At 50.2% G+C, this 19,343-nt stretch overlaps 1 protein-coding gene across 6 annotated transcripts; it reads right to left on the reverse strand.

Moving 5' to 3' along the window:
- Positions 1 to 712: 712 nt before the first annotated feature.
- LOC141152695 (farnesyl pyrophosphate synthase-like) lies at positions 713 to 18,846 on the reverse strand. Of its 6 annotated transcripts, none has more exons than XM_073637266.1 (11): positions 18,677 to 18,846; positions 7,583 to 8,191; positions 3,079 to 3,225; positions 2,859 to 2,999; positions 2,703 to 2,783; positions 2,506 to 2,628; positions 2,052 to 2,140; positions 1,910 to 1,982; positions 1,761 to 1,838; positions 1,556 to 1,690; positions 713 to 1,210 (listed from the first exon to the last, which is right to left on the reverse strand). In XM_073637266.1, the coding sequence occupies exons 2-11, from the start codon at positions 8,036 to 8,038 to the stop codon at positions 1,010 to 1,012; spliced, it is 1,524 nt and encodes a 507-aa protein (XP_073493367.1). In that variant the 5' UTR covers positions 8,039 to 8,191; positions 18,677 to 18,846; the 3' UTR covers positions 713 to 1,009. The 6 variants fall into 6 exon arrangements, with proteins under 6 accessions (XP_073493367.1, XP_073493371.1, XP_073493366.1 ...); XM_073637270.1 differs by lacking the exon at positions 7,583 to 8,191 and adding an exon at positions 9,149 to 9,205 and having other exon boundaries at positions 18,677 to 18,836; XM_073637265.1 differs by lacking the exon at positions 18,677 to 18,846 and adding an exon at positions 15,345 to 15,481.
- Between the last annotated feature and the right edge of the window lie 497 nt (positions 18,847 to 19,343).

Raw genomic sequence — 19,343 nt, forward strand, 5'->3', positions numbered from 1 at the left:
TACTAGAGACGGCTGCTAGGCTCAGTATATGTGATCGGTGGCACTAGACACGGCTGCTAGGCTCAGTATCTGTGATCGGTGGCACTAGACACGGCTGCTAGGCTCAGTATATGTAATCGGTGGGACTAGACACGGCTGCTAGGCTCAGTATATGTGATCGGTGGGACTAGAGACGGCTGCTAGGCTCAGTATATGTGATCGGTGGGACTAGAGACGGCTGCTAGGCTCAGTATATGTGATCGGTGGCACTAGAGACGACTGCTAGGCTCAGTATATGTGATCGGTGGCACTAGACACGGCTGCTAGGCTCAGTATATGTGATCAGTGGCACTAGAGACGGCTGCTAGGCTCAGTATATGTGATCAGTGGCACTAGAGACGGCTGCTAGGCTCAGTATATGTGATCAGTGGCACTAGAGACGGCTGCTAGGCTCAGTATATGTGATCGGTGGCACTAGAGACGGCTGCTAGGCTCAGTATATGTGATCGGTGGCACTAGAGACGGCTGCTAGGCTCAGTATATGTGATCGGTGGCACTAGAGACGGCTGCTAGGCTCAGTATATGTGATCGGTGGCACTAGAGACGGCTGCTAGGCTCAGTATATGTGATCGGTGGCACCAGAGACGGCTGCTAGGCTCAGTATATGTGATTGGTAGCAGCAGCTCTTAGGCCCAGTGTGGGTGGATGAATGGTGTAGAAGAGGCAGGGATCATTCTTATTAGACACAATTTTTGTACTTTATTTCCTCATTCACATCTAACCCATCAGGAGTCGTGGCTACGACCATTTACAGACACGTGGTCTTGGATGACGTGGGTCCTTTGTACAGAGAACAGTTCCAAACCTCCCAGAATACCAATGTTTTACACTGATACAGAGACATGCCCCCGGGCAATGAAAAAGGGCACAGCCCCTCCCCCGATGTCAGCCATCAGTCATGGAAGAGGGCGTCCTACTGGGACCGGCAGGAGAAGCCCCTCTGGGTGGGGGTTATATACAGTTTGTGGCTTCACTTCTGCCTTTTGTAGATTTTACGTGCCAGCCCCAGGAAAATCTCTTTGGACAGACCATTGGCATGCTGAGAGATGAGGGTCTGCAGTCGCTGGTAACTGTCCTCCTCGTACTGCGTGTAGACCCCCGAGAGGTCCAGCTCCTCATACAACTGCTTCACCTGCTGCACCTTCTCTGTGTCATCCTGCCCATAGTTCTCCTGTGAAGAAAAGCAAGGGTTAATTGACGGGACCGGAGATGGCGTGAAGCCCACCAGGCTGCCGGCCCTGATAACTGGTGGGGTGTGATTTAGTGTACTGCGAAGGCAACGGCTGTTCTTTGGTGGGGTGTCATGTAGGGTGAGGCGGAGGTGGCAGCTCCTCTCTGGTGGGGTGTGATGTAGTGTACGGCGGAGGTGGCAGCTCCTCTCTGGTGGGGTGTCATGCAGTGTACGGCAGAGGTGGCAGCTCCTCTCTGGTGGGGTGTGATGTAGTGTACGGCGGAGGTGGCAGCTACTCTCTGGTAAGGTGTGATGTATTGTACAGCAGGTTTGCCTGCTCTTTACCTGGAGGACATCCCGCTGTTCGGGGGTCACTCTCTTCAGCGCCTCCACCACCAGCCAGCCACACTTGTTGTCCTGGATGTCGGTCCCGATCTTCCCTGTGATGCTGGGGTCCCCGTAACAGTCCAGATAATCATCCTGACCACACACAGAGACATTACTACACATGAATATTGGGGTCACCGCACCCCACCATCACCTGCCTCACCTGGATCTGGAAGAACTCGCCCATTTCCAGCAGGATAGTTTTGGCGTTCTGGTGATCGTCCTCGCTGTCTATTCCGGCCTGCGAGGAGAGAAGACGGGTAACTTCTCACTGCCCCATCCCCCGCCGGTACATCAACCCCATAGACTCACCATATACATGGCGGCAGCCACCGGCAGGTAGAAGGAGTAGAAGGCCGTCTTGTACTTCACAATGGACTTATACCTAGAACGCAGACGGGTGTGAGACGCTGAAGTCTGCAGCAACTGCGCAGGAATACAGGGCGTCCCTCACCTACTCTCTGTGTACCGATCCAGATCAACCTTCCCCGGCTGAGCCGTGATCAGGTCCAGCGCCTGCCCCAGCTCCGTCTGATAGGAGGTCTGCGAGCAGAAGATCGAGTGAGTGCCAGGCACAGCGCCCCTGTCCCCCCCACAGTGTTACGTACATCCAGGAACAGCGCCCCCCTACCCTCGCAGTGGTAAGTACATCCAGGAACAGCGCCCCCCCTACCCTCGCAGTGGTACGTACATCCAGGAACAGCGCCCCTGTCCCCCCCACAGTGTTACGTACATCCAGGAACCGCGCCCCCCTACCCGCACAGTGGTACATACATCCGGGCACAGCGCCCCCTGCACAGTGTTACATACACCCAGGAACAGAAAACCCCCTCCCTGCAAAGTGGAACGTGCCACCAGGTTCATTGCCTCCCAAGATCTGGGGGTGACGAGTAGAAGTCCCTTCTCACCTCCAGGAAAAGCTCCAGCAGGCTGAGGTAATATGGCTGCCGTCGGCAGTGCTTCTTCAGGACGCGGTATATGGAGGCCTCCAGTAGGAAGGAATCATTGATGGCGTCCAGTCCGATGCCGGCCTACAGGAGGAGGAGAAGTATGATCAGCATACCCATCGTGTAACAGCATATCCCCCTCCTCTATAACCACCTACCCTCCTGTACCAGCATGGCTGCCCGCGACGGGTCACAGAGTTATCCATAATGTCATCAGCAACCAGGAAGAAAGCCTGGAGCTAAAAGAGAAGAGACGATGAGGAGGGAGAGGTCCGGGAGTCACAGGACAGGAGCCGCAGGGTGGGCACACCTACCAGCTCCACACACCAGCCCACCGCCAGTGCCCTCTGGATGTTCTCTTCCTTCTGCAGCTCGGGACCCACTAGCTCCAAATACGAGGCCAAGACGGTCATCCCGCGATTACACTTCCCCCCGGCAGCGTTATACTCCAGTACCTGAAAAATAAACCGCCACGTAAGACACAGAAGGACCATGGCAAGACGTCTCCACCCAACAACGAATCACCAATCTCACCTGCCGCAAGCGCAACACCGCATCGCCAATCTCAGGGTGACCCCAATCCTCCGCAGTCAGATCCTGCACAATCTGGTCAAAGAAGCCGCAGAACTCCTGGCGCTCATCAGAAGTGAAAGTCCCAGTCATGGAGCTCATAGTCCAGTCCTGCGGGGAAAGAGAATGCTAGAGCAGGAGCGGACCACCCAAGGCCAAATCTACTGAGCAAGAGGAGACCACCCTGAGGCTAGATCATCTACTGAGCAAGAGGAGACCACCCTCCTAAGACCTCTACATCTATATGCAGTGGCTATTAAAAGTCTACACACCCCTGGTAAATGCCAATGTTTTTGCCATGTAAGATAATGCCACTAAGAATTCATTTCAGGACCCCCACCCTCCTCATTTATGTGGCCCATAATCTGCACCAATCCATTGAAAACTAAACATTTTTTGGAATGGGAAAATAAAAAAACAACAAAACTACAATAATGTGGTTGCATAAGTGTGAGCACCCTCCTATAATAGGGGTTGTAGTTGAGATCAGAATCAGCCGGTCACATTTCCCCCATGTTACATAGTAGTCAGTGTTCAGCCGCAGTCATTTACAGCAATTCTGATAGACCCCAGAGAAAGTGTCACTGTTCTATTTTCTGGTCTGTAAACAGCTGACAACACAGCAAAGGATCTTATTGTGGAAAGTTTCCAGGCAGAAGGGTGCAAAAACATTTCCTAGGCATCAGATAGACCATGGACAATGAAGACATCATCAAGAGGTCTAAATTTATATCACAGTGACATTACCTAGAACTGGACATCCCTCAAAAATTGATGAAAGACAAAAAGAAAATTGTTCCTGGAGGCTGCAAGTGGCTGACAGCAACATTAAAGAGCTGCAGGAAATTCTAGCCAGTACTGGTAGTGTCCGGCATGTGACTGTCAGAGGAAAATTAAAATCCATAAAACATCTACAGAAGTAGAAGAGCTGACACTCAAACTCTCTACGAAGTAGAATTACACATGGAACATCTGGGATTAATTAGCCCTAGGGAGAAGAAAGTAATTAAACAAGGGAACTACAGAGACCTCCTGCAGTGGCCAGGTGATTAGCAGGAAAGATCTCCTGAGGTCCAGATACCAAAAAAAAAAAAAAAAAAAAAAAAAAGAGTGTTTACGCATAGGCGGAGAAGTGCAGAAGTTTCCCTTGTTCTCAGGAAGGGCATCCTGGGCTGAAAGGATGTTTTCTGAACATGTTTTAGACACTCCATTCCCTGGGTCTAGATAGGAATATTGGGGTTTTATCGATCCGATATGTATGGGATATAGATTTTCAGCGTCGTAGCGAAGTGACAGATGTGGCACATTCACTCAAGCCTGGAAGGCCACTAGAATCCCTCCAATTGCATAACGTCTGATAGATGATGCTATACCGGTCATATTTAGTAGGTCTTCTCATCCCTGGTAGAGACCAATGTTCAGGATCTGGTACCCTACCATGCCTTTGTCTTGCCCTTCTGTACCACGAGCCCTCCTGATATCGGACCTTGGACCTCCTGACTGCCCTGTCCCACAAACAGACCCATATTGTATATTTTTTTTTTTATAAACAAACACTGCCTGTGAGGATGAGTCCCTACTCATAGACGAGACTGAGACAAGGTAGTCAGAAGGTCCAAGGTCAGATATCAGGAGGGCAAGACAAAGGCATGGTCCAGTACCAGTCCAGGGTCAAATGCCAGGAGGGTACATCAAGACAGTAAGAAACGGATAGTCAGAGGCCAAGTGTGGGGTCAGGTATCTTAAGTCAGAGAGTGTCAAGCACAGAAGGGATAATCCACATCAACAGTCATGGCAAATCCTAGGCGGGCACCAAGATCAAGAAGTCAGACACAATGAGACAGAGCACGCACTAAGCTAACTGCTCACAGCTAAATAGCTAGCAAATCACCAAGGACAGGAGACAACTGGGAAAACGACTGCAGACTAGGCCAGATTGAGCAGCAGGTCTGTCAATCAAAATGCTGACAGCCCAGCACGCCACGGGATCAGCTTGGATGACTGGACTGACAGATCAGCACGCTCCAGATCCCATAGGGCAGCGGAGCTGTCACTCATAGCGTCCCTAGGCCACAGTAAAGATGAAACCATGACACTATATTTTTGGATTAAATATAAAATGTAATGGCTCCGTTCCTCTTGCTCTATAAACCGCACCCTTGAAGCCATACGCGACCTGTAACGGGTGTTCAATCGGCCTGTATAGACGATTAATGGTGGCAGCGAGTAGTCTCTTTTGTTATTGGAAGTCGGCAGTGACCGTACTGGGGTACAAATTATATTCCATGCGTTGTATATACTGTAACACCACTGCCTGCATCACTGCATGGCTTCCCATCCCCCACCATGCAGGTACACTGACCTACTCACCGCCCTGGGCCGTGCAGTGAACTCCTGGTCCTCTGCTTGCTGTGCATGTTTCCTGGCTGTATGGTTAGGGCGGCCACACATGCACTTCCTGATTCTCAAAGAAACAGTGCAAACATTCCTAATGTGTCCCAGCCCATTGCCAGAAGGCACTTGGTACTTAAGGCACCTCCACCAGTGTGTTTTGTGTAAGTACTGAGTTGTCAGGTCCTGTCCATGAACCAGTTTCCTGCCACCCTGGGGTGGAATACCCAGGTCCAAACCTTCCTGAAACTGTTCCTGTCCATCCAGTTCAGATCCTGAAACTGTTCCTGTCCATCCAGTCTGAACTGAGTCCTACCCATCCCTGTATTCCAGTTGTACCTGTCAGTGACCGTTTTTCCTGAAGCTGATCCTGCCCGTCCAGTCTGAACTGGGTCCTACACCTGGCAGTTTGTATACCTCCTTGAGAGTCATCTGTCGTGTGTCTGAGGTCTAGCCTGGAGTAGCACCTGGTTTCGTGCCCGGGCTCTCCTCGGATCGTGGCACACTCAGTTGCCGTGCATCAGAGGTCAGTCTGGGTGTGGCACTTAGTCACGCTCCTCCAGGCTCTCCTCGGTCCACAGCACAGTGGGGCCACGATTCACGCTAGCGCTTAACAGTCCAAGCATGAGCGTAACAGTTTACTTAGGCCATGGTCCTTCGCCCTCAGGAGTTACAGTATATATCAACTATTGTTTTGCCACTATGAGCGACAGGGAAATCTTTTTTTACCCGATCAGAAGCCCTGACTTCCCCAAGTCATAGTATCTGCTGACCGTGCCTATTCAACCTTTAACTTGCGTTCCTAGAGTGGAACCTGTCCCGACGGATCCACCGCGGTACTATAGGTATTCGAAGCAGTGCCGTGGATTCCTGGAGCAGTGCATGGAGCACTACAAATTTTGTGCTCATCTTTTTTACTCCGATTGGGTTAAGGTAGGATTCCTCATGTCCAACTTAGCAGGAGCTGCCCTAGCATGGCTCAACCCATTGTGGGAGATAAGGGATCCTGTCACCTCAGGCCTTTCCTGGTAGCCTTCCGAGGGGTCTTCGATGAGCCAAGTCAAATCTCCTGCTACATCTTCTCTTTCCAGCTTCCAGGTGCGGACCAAAGTAGTGATGTGTGAGGAGACAGTCACGCCTAGCTCAGTCGTTCCAAAGACCGTTTGTTTCCCAACTTCCTGGGATGGCAGTCTGCTCTGAACCCATGCAAGTCGACCAGGTTTGGCTGTTTGAGCTGCAGTCTGAACTCTGACATAACTTAAGGGATTAAGCGATTACAGCAGTTGTATAGAACATTGCATCTGTCTGTCCTGAGAAGCCTGAAGTACTCTAAAGCCTTGGGTCTGTAGGAGAGGATACTCATAGCAAGGGTATTATTCCCCCTCCAACTTTGATCTCAACTGTTGCCATGGACAATCAGATTGTTACTTGTCTACTAGTCGGCAAGTCAAGGGATGCTGATGTCTCTGAACAAAGAAGAGGTGACGATTTCTCCACACATCACCAATGATCAGTTCCCAGGAACCTCCCCGCCTCAAGAACATTTTTTTTTTTTCTGGACAACCAGAAGATGGACCCTGGGAAGGTGCCTTCAGTTCCCAAGTGGCCGGTTGACAAAGATGTCAAGGCGGAATCCTTCAAGTCTCTATTCACCGACCAGGAGGAAGAAGTCCACATTGTTGCATCTTCCATGGTTGTAGTTGATCTTGCTGGGCAGAGAGAGACTTAGCAATCCAAGGTTCCTGGTATTACGCCTGCTTCCTTTTTTCCCCAAGAATGCCTTGATGTACTGGACTGTAAATGGTCCTGAGGACAGTCGGACTTCACTTCTTCTGCAGACGATACTTCAATGCGTGAAGAAGAAGGGGCATAAGTACTGTAACACCACAGCCTGCGTCCCTGCATGGCTTCCCCTCCCCCACCATGCAGGGACACAGACTGTCAGGGCAATATTGATGTTCGTAAAATATTAACCATTTCTTCCACCCCTGAAGCCCCCCCTCACCATTTGTCAGTACAAGAACAGTCTCCATAAAAATCTCAGCACAAAGCCCCAAATTAACACAGTCAAGATTACCTTACTCCAGTCCTCTATGGTCCAATCCTTATGGTCTTTGGCAATCTTCAGCCTGGCTCTCCTTTGCTTCTCATTGATGAACGGCTTTTTTCTAGCTTTACATGACTTGAGGCCTGCGTCTAGGAGCCTTTTACGAACTGTTCTTGCCGTGCACTTCACCCCAGCTGCCATTTGCCATTCCTTTTGTAGGTCACTTGATGTCATCCTGCGGTTGCTGAGTGACATTCGAATAAGATTACGGTCATCCTGGTCAGTGGAGAGTCGCTTTCGCCCTCTGCCGGTCTGTAGCTTTGTTGTCCCCAATGTCTGCTTTTTGACCTTGTTGTAATGGACTGCAGTCTTCGAAATTTTAAGGATGGAGGCAACATGACGCTCACTGTATCCCTCTGCTAGTAAAGTCAGAATTGAGCCCTTCTTTTCCTCACTCAAGACTTTTCTTTTCAACTCCTTTGGCATGGTTACAAGTTATTTTTCCATTCCAATTACTTTTGGGCCGTTCCTAGCACTTGTTTTGCCATCCAGCTTGTCCTACTGAAGAGGCTTGTGAAGACCACAGCAGTGTTTTTTTATACTTTCCCTCGTTACATAAGATTTGGTTCAGGTGGTCACCTAATCAGAAGCACATTAAGTAGTATGAGATGGACGGTGGGTGGAATTCAACTGACGCTGGAATGGAATGGCCGTCAGACATGGAGAGATGGTGGTAGAGGACGGCCAGGCCCTGCTGGACACTCACTATATACACCATCTACAGTGGGTACAGAAAGTATTCAGACCCCTTTAAGTTGTTCACCCTTTGCTTCATTGCAGCCATTTGGTAGATTCTAAAAAGTTCATTTTTTTCTCATTAAAGTACACTCTACACCCCATCTTGACTGACAAAAAAACAGAAATGTAGACTTTTGCAAATGTATTAAAAAAAGAAAAAACTGAAATATCACATGGTCATAAGTATTCAGACTCTTTGCTCAGACACTCATATTTAAGTCACATGCTGCCCATTTCCTTGTGATCCTCCTTGAGATGGTTCTACTCCTTCATTGGAGTCCAGCTGTGTGTAATTAAACTGATAGGACTTGATTTGGAAAGGCAGACAGACCAAATGAGAATCATCACCTCAAAGGAACTGCCCAAGGAGCTCAGAGACAGAATTGTGGCAAGGCACAGATCTGGCCGAGGTTACAAAATAATTTCTGCATTACTCAAGGTTCCCAAGAGCACAGTGGCCTCCATAATCCTTAAATGGAAGAAGTTTGGGACCACCAGAAGTCTTCCTAGACCTGGCCGTCCAGCCAAACTGAGTAATCGTGGGAGAAGAGCCTTAGTGAGAGCGGTAAAGAAGAACCCGAAGATCACTGTGGCTGAGCTCCAGAGATGCTGTAGGGAGATGGGAGAAAGTTCCACAAAGTCAACTATCACTGCAGCCCTCCACCAGTTGGGCCTTTATGGCAGAGTGGCCCCGACGGAAGCCTCTCCTCAGTGCAAGACATATGAAAGCCCGCATAGAGTTTACTCAAAAACACATGAAGGACTCACAGACTATGAGAAAATAGAATTAGTCCTTACCGGTAATTAGTTTTCTAGGAGCCTTCCAAGACAGCATTGGAGGATGTCGTCCACGCCCTATTGGGGGACAGGAACACAGGAGGTTAAAAGCCCCTCCCCAGAGTCAATCGCCAGTGTTGACCAAGATCACATGGAAATTGTTACCTGACAATTATGTGGAAATCCAAGAACAGAGTAGGGAGGGAAATTCGTGCAGTCGTGGAAGGCTTCTAGAATTAGTCCTTACCGGTAATTTGTTTTCTATTTTCTCAATATACCTTCCACGACAGCATTGGAGGAATACCAACGTATATTTTACTAGGGAGGGACAATAGCTTGGAGGACTTTGCTACCAAAAGGCTAAACCCCTACTAGATGACAGATCTAATCTATAATGTTTGGAGAATGTGTGAAGGGAAGACCATGTAGCTGCCCTGCAGATCTGCTCTGAAGATGTGCCTGCTCTTTCGGCCCAGGAAGCTGATGTAGATCTGGTAGAATGTGCCTTCAGAACAATTGGAGGAGCTAGCTGTTGGTTGATGTAGGCTTCGCTGATTGCTATAGTGGATTTAGCTGCCTTCCTTCCTCTGTTATGCCCTGAGTGTTGGATAAAGATATTCTGGTCCAGTCTCCAAGACTCAGTTTGTTGAAGATCGTGAAGAACAACTCTGCGGACATCTAAGAGATGAAACTCTGCTTCCTTTGAATTGGTAGGGTTCTGGCAAAAGGAGGGAAGGAAGACCTCCTGAGAGCGATGAAAATCCGAGACCACCTTCGGGAGAAATGAAGGATCCAGACGAAGTGTAAGTCTGTCCTCGGTGACATTCATGTAGGGTTCTCTGATAGAGAGAGCCTGCAATTCTCCCACTCTTCGAGCTGAAGTGATGGCTATTAAAAAGGAGAGAGATGATAGAGAGAGACTGTATCGTGCTAGAGGATAATGGCTCGAAGGGAGAAAGAGCGTTAGACCCTTGAGCACCACATTGAGATCCCAATTTGGGACATGAATCTGAATTCTCGGATGAAGTCTGAGTGCCAAAGTCATGAATCTCTTGATCCATCTATGGGAGGCCAGATCTTGATCGAACATAAAGTGCAGATTTCAGCCCTAAGAGTACTAGGTTTAAGTCCCAACTCCAATCCACTCTGTAGAAAGTCAAGGATCTGAGCTATGTTAGGGTGTAGGGGGGGGGGAATCAGGAGTGTCCGGAGCACACCAAAATATATATTTTTTCCATATCTTGCCGTATATGGCATTGGTTACTTGTTTCCTGCTTTGCTGAAGAGTTCTTATGACTTTCTCTGAAAGACCTTTAGATCTTAGGATCTCGGCTTCAGTAACCCGGCTGCAAGGTTTAGCCACTGAGGATTTGGATGGAATAGTGGGCCCTGTGAGAGAAGGTTGTTGACCTGTGGAAGTATCATCGGACCGTTCAGGCAGAGTTCTGATATGGCTCCAAACCAGGGCCTTTTGGCCCACAGAGGGGCCACCAGAATTGTGGCAACTTTCTCTAACTGGATTTTCTGGATAGCTTTTGACAGCAGGGGAACTGGAGGAAATGCATAAACCAGTTTGAAGTTCCAGGGATGAGCTAATGCGTCCAACTCTATGGTATTGTCTCTTCTGGCCAGTGAGAAGAGAAGAACTTTTGCGTTTAGGCGACTGATAAATGAGGTCTCCCCGAGGTGGATCTCTTTTGATACCAGTGACTGGAACACCTGAAGATTTAGGCTCCATTCTCCTGGATGGATGTCTTTTCTGCTTAGAAAGTCTGCTTGTGTGTTGTCTGAGCCCTTCAGGTGAACTGCCGAAAGTGATAGAAGATGATGTTCTGCCCAGGAGAATATTCGACCTGCAACCTGTTTCAGACTCTCTACCTTTGTATCTCCCTGATGACGAAGGAAGGCGATTGTAGTCATATTGTCTGAGAGTATCTTGATGTGAGCCCCTTGGACCAGGTTGACTGCGGCTCTGAGTGCTTCTTCTACTGCTTTTAGCTCCCTGAAGTTGGAGGATTTGATACTCATCTCATGACTCCATTTGCCCTAAAAAAGGAGTGTGAGCCACCATGGCCCCCCAACCTTGTATGCTGGCATCGGTAATCCTTGCAATCAGAGGGTCTTGGGACCAAGAGATCCCCCTCTGAAGATTCTGGGAGCTTAGCCACCAAGAAAGGAGAAGCCTTTATCCAACTGGGGGTCCTGGTCCGTTTGTTTAGAGACTTCCCCAGTCTGTTCCAGGATATGATTCTGAAGGAGCCTTGAGTGGGCCCGAGCCCATGATACTGACTGGATACAAACAGTCATCGACCCCAATAATGACATGGCTGTTCTCAAAGTTGGGTTTTTCTGGTGTCTGAAAATTGAAACCTTGGTTCTGAGAGGTGTTTGATGCTCTAGCAGAAGGAAAGTAGTTTGCTTGTTGGAGTCTAGTAGGACACCCAGGAATCTTCTCCTTGATGAAGGCAAGAGCTTGGATTTTGTTGCGGTTTCGAATCCACTCTAAAGAGCGGAGGGTTTATAAGGTTCTGGACACATGAAGATTGAGGGTCACCATGGAAGGGGCTATGATCAACATGTCATCCAGATATTATTAGAATTATACAGACACCTTGTTTTTGAATGAGCGCAATGACTTCGGCCATAATCTTTAGAAACACCCGAAGAGATGCCGAACAGCAGTACGTTGTACTGGTAGTGTTTCGTCATATTGTCCCTGGAGATTGCGAAGTGTAGAACCTTCCTGTGGGACGGATGGATTGGCAAATGAAAATAAGCGCTCTTTAAATCTATAATTGCCATCACATAGTCTTTCCCGATTAGTGGGATAATTGATCTTATGGATTCCATCTTGAATCGTGTGTACTTAATGTGGTGGTTCAGGGACTTCAGGTTGATTATGATGCACGGGGACGCCGAAGGTTTCCGTATTATAAATAGTTTTGAGTTATGACCCGTCCCTTCCCTGCCAGGGAAGACTGGAGAAATTACCCCGGAGTTCAGAAGGTCCTGTAGACCGACTGATAACAGGTCCTGAGCTCTCTGAGAAGGAAGGGAAGTGACCCGTAGGACCTGAGGGGAGAGCGTCTTGAATTCCATGAGAAGACCCGCTTTGATGGTATTTAGGATCCACTGGCATGAAGTTATTGCCTGCCACTTAGCAAAGAAACGAGAGACGCCCCCCGACAAGGATCAAGTCATTTCCTCTCCTGCTGCTGAGGTACAAGGATGTTACGGCCCTTGCCTCCTTTAGGGTAGGCCCAGCGCCCAGACTTACACTTCCCCTTATATTGGGAGGGATGATTCTGAGGAGGTCGAAAGGAACGCTTCTTAGCTTGTTTCTGTTCAGGAAGGGTTTTCTTTCTGTCCGAGGCCTTTTTCCAGAATATCATCCAGGGCTGGCCCGAATACATATTTCCCCTGAAAGGGGATGGAGCAGAGTTTTACCTTAGGAGGAGATATCTCCACTCCATGTTTTAAGCCATGGTGCGCGGCGAGCGGTATTGGATAAAACAGCTGCTCTGGCCGCGATTCGGATTGACTCAGCCAAGGCGTCCGCCAAGAAATCGTAGCTTTTTGAAGGAGGGGAATGGAATTTAGCAGGTCTTCTCTAAATGTGCCCAATGACAGATGTTCCTCCAGTTGGGCTAGCCACTTGAAGAGGGATCTGGCCACACAAGTTGAAGAGATACTGACCTTAAGAGAGGCAGAAGAGGTTTCCCATGATTTTTTAAGGACTCTTTCCATTTTACTGTCCAAGTGGTCCTTTAATTGGGATGAGTCTTCAAAGGGGAACGAGGTTTTCCTCACTACCCTTGCCACCTGGATATCTACCTTAGGAATGGAACGCATAGACCGGAAGGGACCTTCTGATGACGTCACGTCTGGCGCGCAAGCGTGCAGACTGCCGGAGGAAGGAGGATATCTGGAGAGTGAAGACAGGCCTCCGGCATGAAATTTACTTGGCCTGCTTTACCCTCTATGGGGCGCAGGAAGACCAGGACGGTCCCCATAAGGAGCGGCATGGAGGTAGGAGCAAGCACCCCGATCGACCACTACTTGGCAAGTATAAAAAAAAAAAAAAAAAACTTTAAAGCACAATGCTGCACTGCTGGCCAGACAGCACCGCAGGACCTCTCCATGCCCCAAGGGGGACAGGAAAACACTGGCGACTGACGGTGGGGAGGGGCTTTTAAACTCTCTGTGTTCCTTTTCCACAATAGGGCGTGGACGACATCCTCCAATGCTGTCGTGGAAGGAGTTTTGAGAAATAAGATTTTCTGGTCTAATGAGATGAAGATAGAATTATCACCAAAGTTCTAAGTGGAATATGTGGAGAAAACCAGGCACTACTCATCACCTGCCTAATACAATCCCAACAGTGAAACATGGTGGTGGCAGCATCATGCTGTGGGGGTGTTTTTTTCAGCTGCAGGGACAGGACAACTGGTTGCAATTGAAGGAAACATGAATGCGGCCAAGTACAGAGATATCCTGGATGAAAACTTCTTTCACAGTGCTCTAGACCTCAGACTTGGCCGAAGGTTCACCTTCCAACAAGACAATGACCCTAAGCACACAGCTAAAATAACAAAGGAGTGGCTTCAGAACAACTCTGTGACCATTCTTGACTGGCCCAGCCAGAGCCCAGACGTAAAACCAATTGAGCATCTCTGGAGAGACCTGATAATGGCTGTCCACCAACGATTACCATCCAACCTGACGGAACTGGAGAGGATCTGCAAGGAAGAATGGCAGAGGATCCCCGAATCCAGGGGTAAAAAACGTGTTACATCATTCCCAAGAAGACTCATGTCTGTACTAGCTCAAAAGGGGGCTTCTACTCAATACTGAGCAAAGGGTCTGAATACTTATGATCATGGGATATTTCAGTTCTTTTTTAATTTGCAAAAATTTCTACATTTCTACCTTTGTTTTTGGGTGATGGGAACAGAGTGGACTTTACTGAGAAAAAAAATGAACTTTTTATAATTTACCAAATGGCTGAAGTGAAACAGAACAGTGAAAAATGTAAAGGGGTCTGAATACTTTCCATACCCACTATTATATATATAAAATGTGATGGAGGAGGACGGCCGGGCTCAGCTGGACACTCACTATATACACATCACCTGTATACTCCATATATATATATGTGATGGAGGAGGACGGCCGGGCTCAGCTGGACACTCACTATATACACATCACTTGTATACTCCATATATATATATGTGATGGTGGAGGACGGCCGGGCTCAGCTGGACACTCACTATATACACATCACCTGTATACTCCATATATATATATGTGATGGTGGAGGACGGCCGGGCTCTGCTGGACACTCACTATATACACATCACTTGTATACTCCATATATATATATAATGTGATGGAGGAGGACGGCCGGGCTCAGCTGGACACTCACTATATACACATCACTTGTATACTCCATATATATATATATGTGATGGAGGAGGACGGCCAGGCTCAGCTGGACACTCACTATATACACATCACCTGTATACTCCATATATATATATATATATATATATGTGATGGAGGAGGACGGCCGGGCTCAGCTGGACACTCACTATATACACATCACCTGTATACTCCATATATATATATATATATATATATGTGATGGAGGAGGACGGCCGGGCTCAGCTGGACACTCACTATATACACATCACCTGTATACTCCATATATATATGTGATGGAGGAGGACGGCCGGGCTCAGCTGGACACTCACTATATACACATCACCTGTATACTCCATATATATATGTGATGGAGGAGGACGGCCGGGCTCAGCTGGACACTCACTATATACACATCACCTGTATACTCCATATATATATGTGATGGAGGAGGACGGCCGGGCTCAGCTGGACACTCACTATATACACATCACCTGTATACTCCATATATATATGTGATGGTGGAGGACGGCCGGGCTCTGCTGGACACTCACTATATACACATCACCTGTATACTCCATATATATATATATATATATGTGATGGAGGAGGACGGCCGGGCTCTGCTGGACACTCACTATATACACATCACCTGTATACTCCATATATATATATGTGATGGAGGAGGACGGCCGGGCTCAGCTGGACACTCACTATATACACATCACCTGTATACTCCATATATACATTGAGGTGACGTCACACACCGCTGTATACCCGTCACTCGCGCACACACCCGTTTCCAGGCTGCTCCGGGCCGCCCCCATGGCACTTCTGTGGTTGGCCGGTTCCGGGCGCACGGTGGACCGCTGACCCTCCGGAGAGGGCGGAACCAGAACCGTCCACTGAGCACAACGCGAAGCCACATGCAGCAGGCGTCTCCTTCACCGACCCCGAGCCCCGCCCACTGGCTGCTCCACTGCTGCCTGGCAACGGCGAACTGCGACTGCGCAATGCCTTATATGGTGTCAGCCCCGCCCACTATAGCCAGGACGTCACATCGGCGCGCTGCTGACAGCAACCGCCCATCCCCCCGCTGACAGTCTCCACAGTATCATCACCCCCCCTGCTGACAGTCTCCACAGTATCATCACCCCCCCTGCTGACAGTCTCCACAGTATCATCACCCCCCCTGCTGACAGTCTCCACAGTATCATCACCCCCCCTGCTGACAGTCTCCACAGTATCATCCCCCTGCTGACAGTCTCCACAGTATCATCATCCCCCCGCTGACAGTCTCCACAGTATCATCACCCCCCCGCTGACAGTCTCCACAGTGTCATCACCCCCCCGCTGACAGTCTCCACAGTATCATCACCCCCCCCTGCTGACAGTCTCCACAGTATCATCACCCCCCCCTGCTGACAGTCTCCACAGTATCATCACCCCCCCCTGCTGACAGTCTCCACAGTATCATCACCCCCCCCTGCTGACAGTCTCCACAGTATCATCACCCCCCCTGCTGACAGTCTCCACAGTATCATCACCCCCCCCTGCTGACAGTCTCCACAGTATCATCACCCCCCCCTGCTGACAGTCTCCACAGTATCATCACCCCCCCCTGCTGACAGTCTCCACAGTATCATCACCCCCCCCTGCTGACAGTCTCCACAGTATCATCACCCCCCCCTGCTGACAGTCTCCACAGTATCATCACCCCCCCCTGCTGACAGTCTCCACAGTATCATCACCCCCCCCTGCTGACAGTCTCCACAGTATCATCACCCCCCCCTGCTGACAGTCTCCACAGTATCATCACCCCCCCCTGCTGACAGTCTCCACAGTATCATCACCCCCCCCTGCTGACAGTCTCCACAGTATCATCACCCCCCCCTGCTGACAGTCTCCACAGTATCATCACCCCCCCCTGCTGACAGTCTCCACAGTATCATCACCCCCCCCTGCTGACAGTCTCCACAGTATCATCACCCCCCCCTGCTGACAGTCTCCACAGTATCATCACCCCCCCCTGCTGACAGTCTCCACAGTATCATCACCCCCCCCTGCTGACAGTCTCCACAGTATCATCACCCCCCCCTGCTGACAGTCTCCACAGTATCATCACCCCCCCCTGCTGACAGTCTCCACAGTATCATCACCCCCCCTGCTGACAGTCTCCACAGTATCATCCCCCCCCCGCTGACAGTCTCCACAGTATCATCCCCCCCCCGCTGACAGTCTCCACAGTATCATCCCCCCCCCGCTGACAGTCTCCACAGTATCATCCTCCCCCCGCTGACAGTCTCCACAGTATCATCCTCCCCCCGCTGACAGTCTCCACAGTATCATCATCCCCCCGCTGACAGTCTCCACAGTATCATCCTCCCCCTGCTGACAGTCTCCACAGTATCATCCTCCCCCTGCTGACAGTCTCCACAGTATCATCCTCCCCCTGCTGACAGTCTCCACAGTATCATCCTCCCCCTGCTGACAGTCTCCACAGTATCATCATCCCCCTGCTGACAGTCTCCACAGTATCATCATCCCCCTGCTGACAGTCTCCACAGTATCATCATCCCCCTGCTGACAGTCTCCACAGTATCATCATCCCCCTGCTGACAGTCTCCACAGTATCATCCCCCCCTGCTGACAGTCTCCACAGTATCATCCCCCCCCTGCTGACAGTCTCCACAGTATCATCATCCCCCTGCTGACAGTCTCCACAGTATCATCATCCCCCTGCTGACAGTCTCCACAGTATCATCATCCCCCTGCTGACAGTCTCCACAGTATCATCATCCCCCTGCTGACAGTCTCCACAGTATCATCATCCCCCTGCTGACAGTCTCCACAGTATCATCATCCCCCTGCTGACAGTCTCCACAGTATCATCATCCCCCTGCTGACAGTCTCCACAGTATCATCATCCCCCTGCTGACAGTCTCCACAGTATCATCATCCCCCTGCTGACAGTCTCCACAGTATCATCATCCCCCTGCTGACAGTCTCCACAGTATCATCATCCCCCTGCTGACAGTCTCCACAGTATCATCATCCCCCTGCTGACAGTCTCCACAGTATCATCACCCCCCTGCTGACAGTCTCCACAGTATCATCACCCCCCTGCTGACAGTCTCCACAGTATCATCACCCCCCTGCTGACAGTCTCCACAGTATCATCCTCCCCCTGCTGACAGTCTCCACAGTATCATCCTCCCCCTGCTGACAGTCTCCACAGTATCATCACCCCCCTGCTGACAGTCTCCACAGTATCATCCTCCCCCTGCTGACAGTCTCCACAGTATCATCCTCCCCCTGCTGACAGTCTCCACAGTATCATCCTCCCCCTGCTGACAGTCTCCACAGTATCATCCTCCCCCTGCTGACAGTCTCCACAGTATCATCCTCCCCCTGCTGACAGTCTCCACAGTATCATCATCCCCCTGCTGACAGTCTCCACAGTATCATCACCCCCCCGCTGACAGTCTCCACAGTATCATCACCCCCCCGCTGACAGTCTCCACAGTATCATCACCCCCCCGCTGACAGTCTCCACAGTATCATCATCCCCCTGCTGACAGTCTCCACAGTATCATCATCCCCCTGCTGACAGTCTCCACAGTATCATCATCCCCCCGCTGACAGTCTCCACAGTATCATCACCCCCCCCTGCTGACAGTCTCCACAGTATCATCATCCCCCTGCTGACAGTCTCCACAGTATCATCCCCCCGCTGACAGTCTCCACAGTATCATCATCCCCCCGCTGACAGTCTCCACAGTATCATCATCCCCCTGCTGACAGTCTCCACAGTATCATCATCCCCCTGCTGACAGTCTCCACAGTATCATCATCCCCCCGCTGACAGTCTCCACAGTATCATCATCCCCCCGCTGACAGTCTCCACAGTATCATCATCCCCCTGCTGACAGTCTCCACAGTATCATCATCCCCCCTGCTGACAGTCTCCACAGTATCATCATCCCCCCCGCTGACAGTCTCCACAGTATCATCATCCCCCTGCTGACAGTCTCCACAGTATCATCATCCCCCTGCTGACAGTCTCCACAGTATCATCATCCCCCTGCTGACAGTCTCCCAGTGTCCCTCCGCAGCAGCAGCCATTACCTTATGTCCCGGGCACCGGCTTCAGCACTACAATCCGATAGCGAGGGACCGACTTTAAACTCTGTTCCATTCCCGGTGCATGCAGGGAATTGTAGTTCGTCTTCAATTATCTACTGCATTCGCCGCCTCCGCAAAAACTACAACTCCCGGGAGAAGGCAGGGGCTCGGCTGAAGGGACGAGAAGGCCGGCGGCGTCCTATCTGACGTGGGAGCACGCTGATTGGTTGTTGGTATCGTATGAGGATGGGCCCTGTACACAGCAGCCAATCACTGCTCAGGATGCAGGAAGCTCCGCCTACTAATGCTTCTCATAACAGCACAACGTGAGGGGAAACCTGAGGTAACAACGCCCGAGGCTGAAGGTGGAGGACATGCTGGGGCCTGTAGTACTCCCGGGACATGCTGGAGCTTGTAGTCCTCCTGTCTGTAGCGTATAGAGATGACATGGTGTCAGGACATGCTGGAGCTTGTAGTCCTCCTCTCTGTGGCGTATAGAGATGACATGGTGTCAGGACATGCTGGAGCTTGTAGTCCTCCTGTCTGTGGCGTATAGAGATGACATGGTGTCAGGACATGCTGGAGCTTGTAGTCCTCCTGTCTGTGGCGTATAGAGATGACATGGTGTCAGGACATGCTGGAGCTTGTAGTCCTCCTGTCTGTGGCGTAT

Source organism: Phyllobates terribilis, unplaced genomic scaffold, assembly GCF_046119375.1.
Source record: "Phyllobates terribilis strain yellow unplaced genomic scaffold, ASM4611937v1 Scaffold_6__1_contigs__length_29720123, whole genome shotgun sequence".
NCBI classification, from domain to species: Eukaryota; Metazoa; Chordata; class Amphibia; order Anura; family Dendrobatidae; genus Phyllobates; species Phyllobates terribilis.

Coding starts and splice junctions, on each gene's coding strand:
- LOC141152695 (XM_073637266.1), bottom strand. CDS start 8,038: ATGCCAAAGGAGTTGAAAAGAAAAGTCTTGAGTGAGGAAAAGAAGGGC. Junction 3,226..7,582: donor CCATAGAGGACTGGAGTAAG/GTAATCTTGACT, acceptor CTTTCCCCGCAG/GACTGGACTATGAGCTCCAT. Junction 1,983..2,051: donor GATCGGTACACAGAGAGTAG/GTGAGGGACGCC, acceptor TCTGCGTTCTAG/GTATAAGTCCATTGTGAAGT.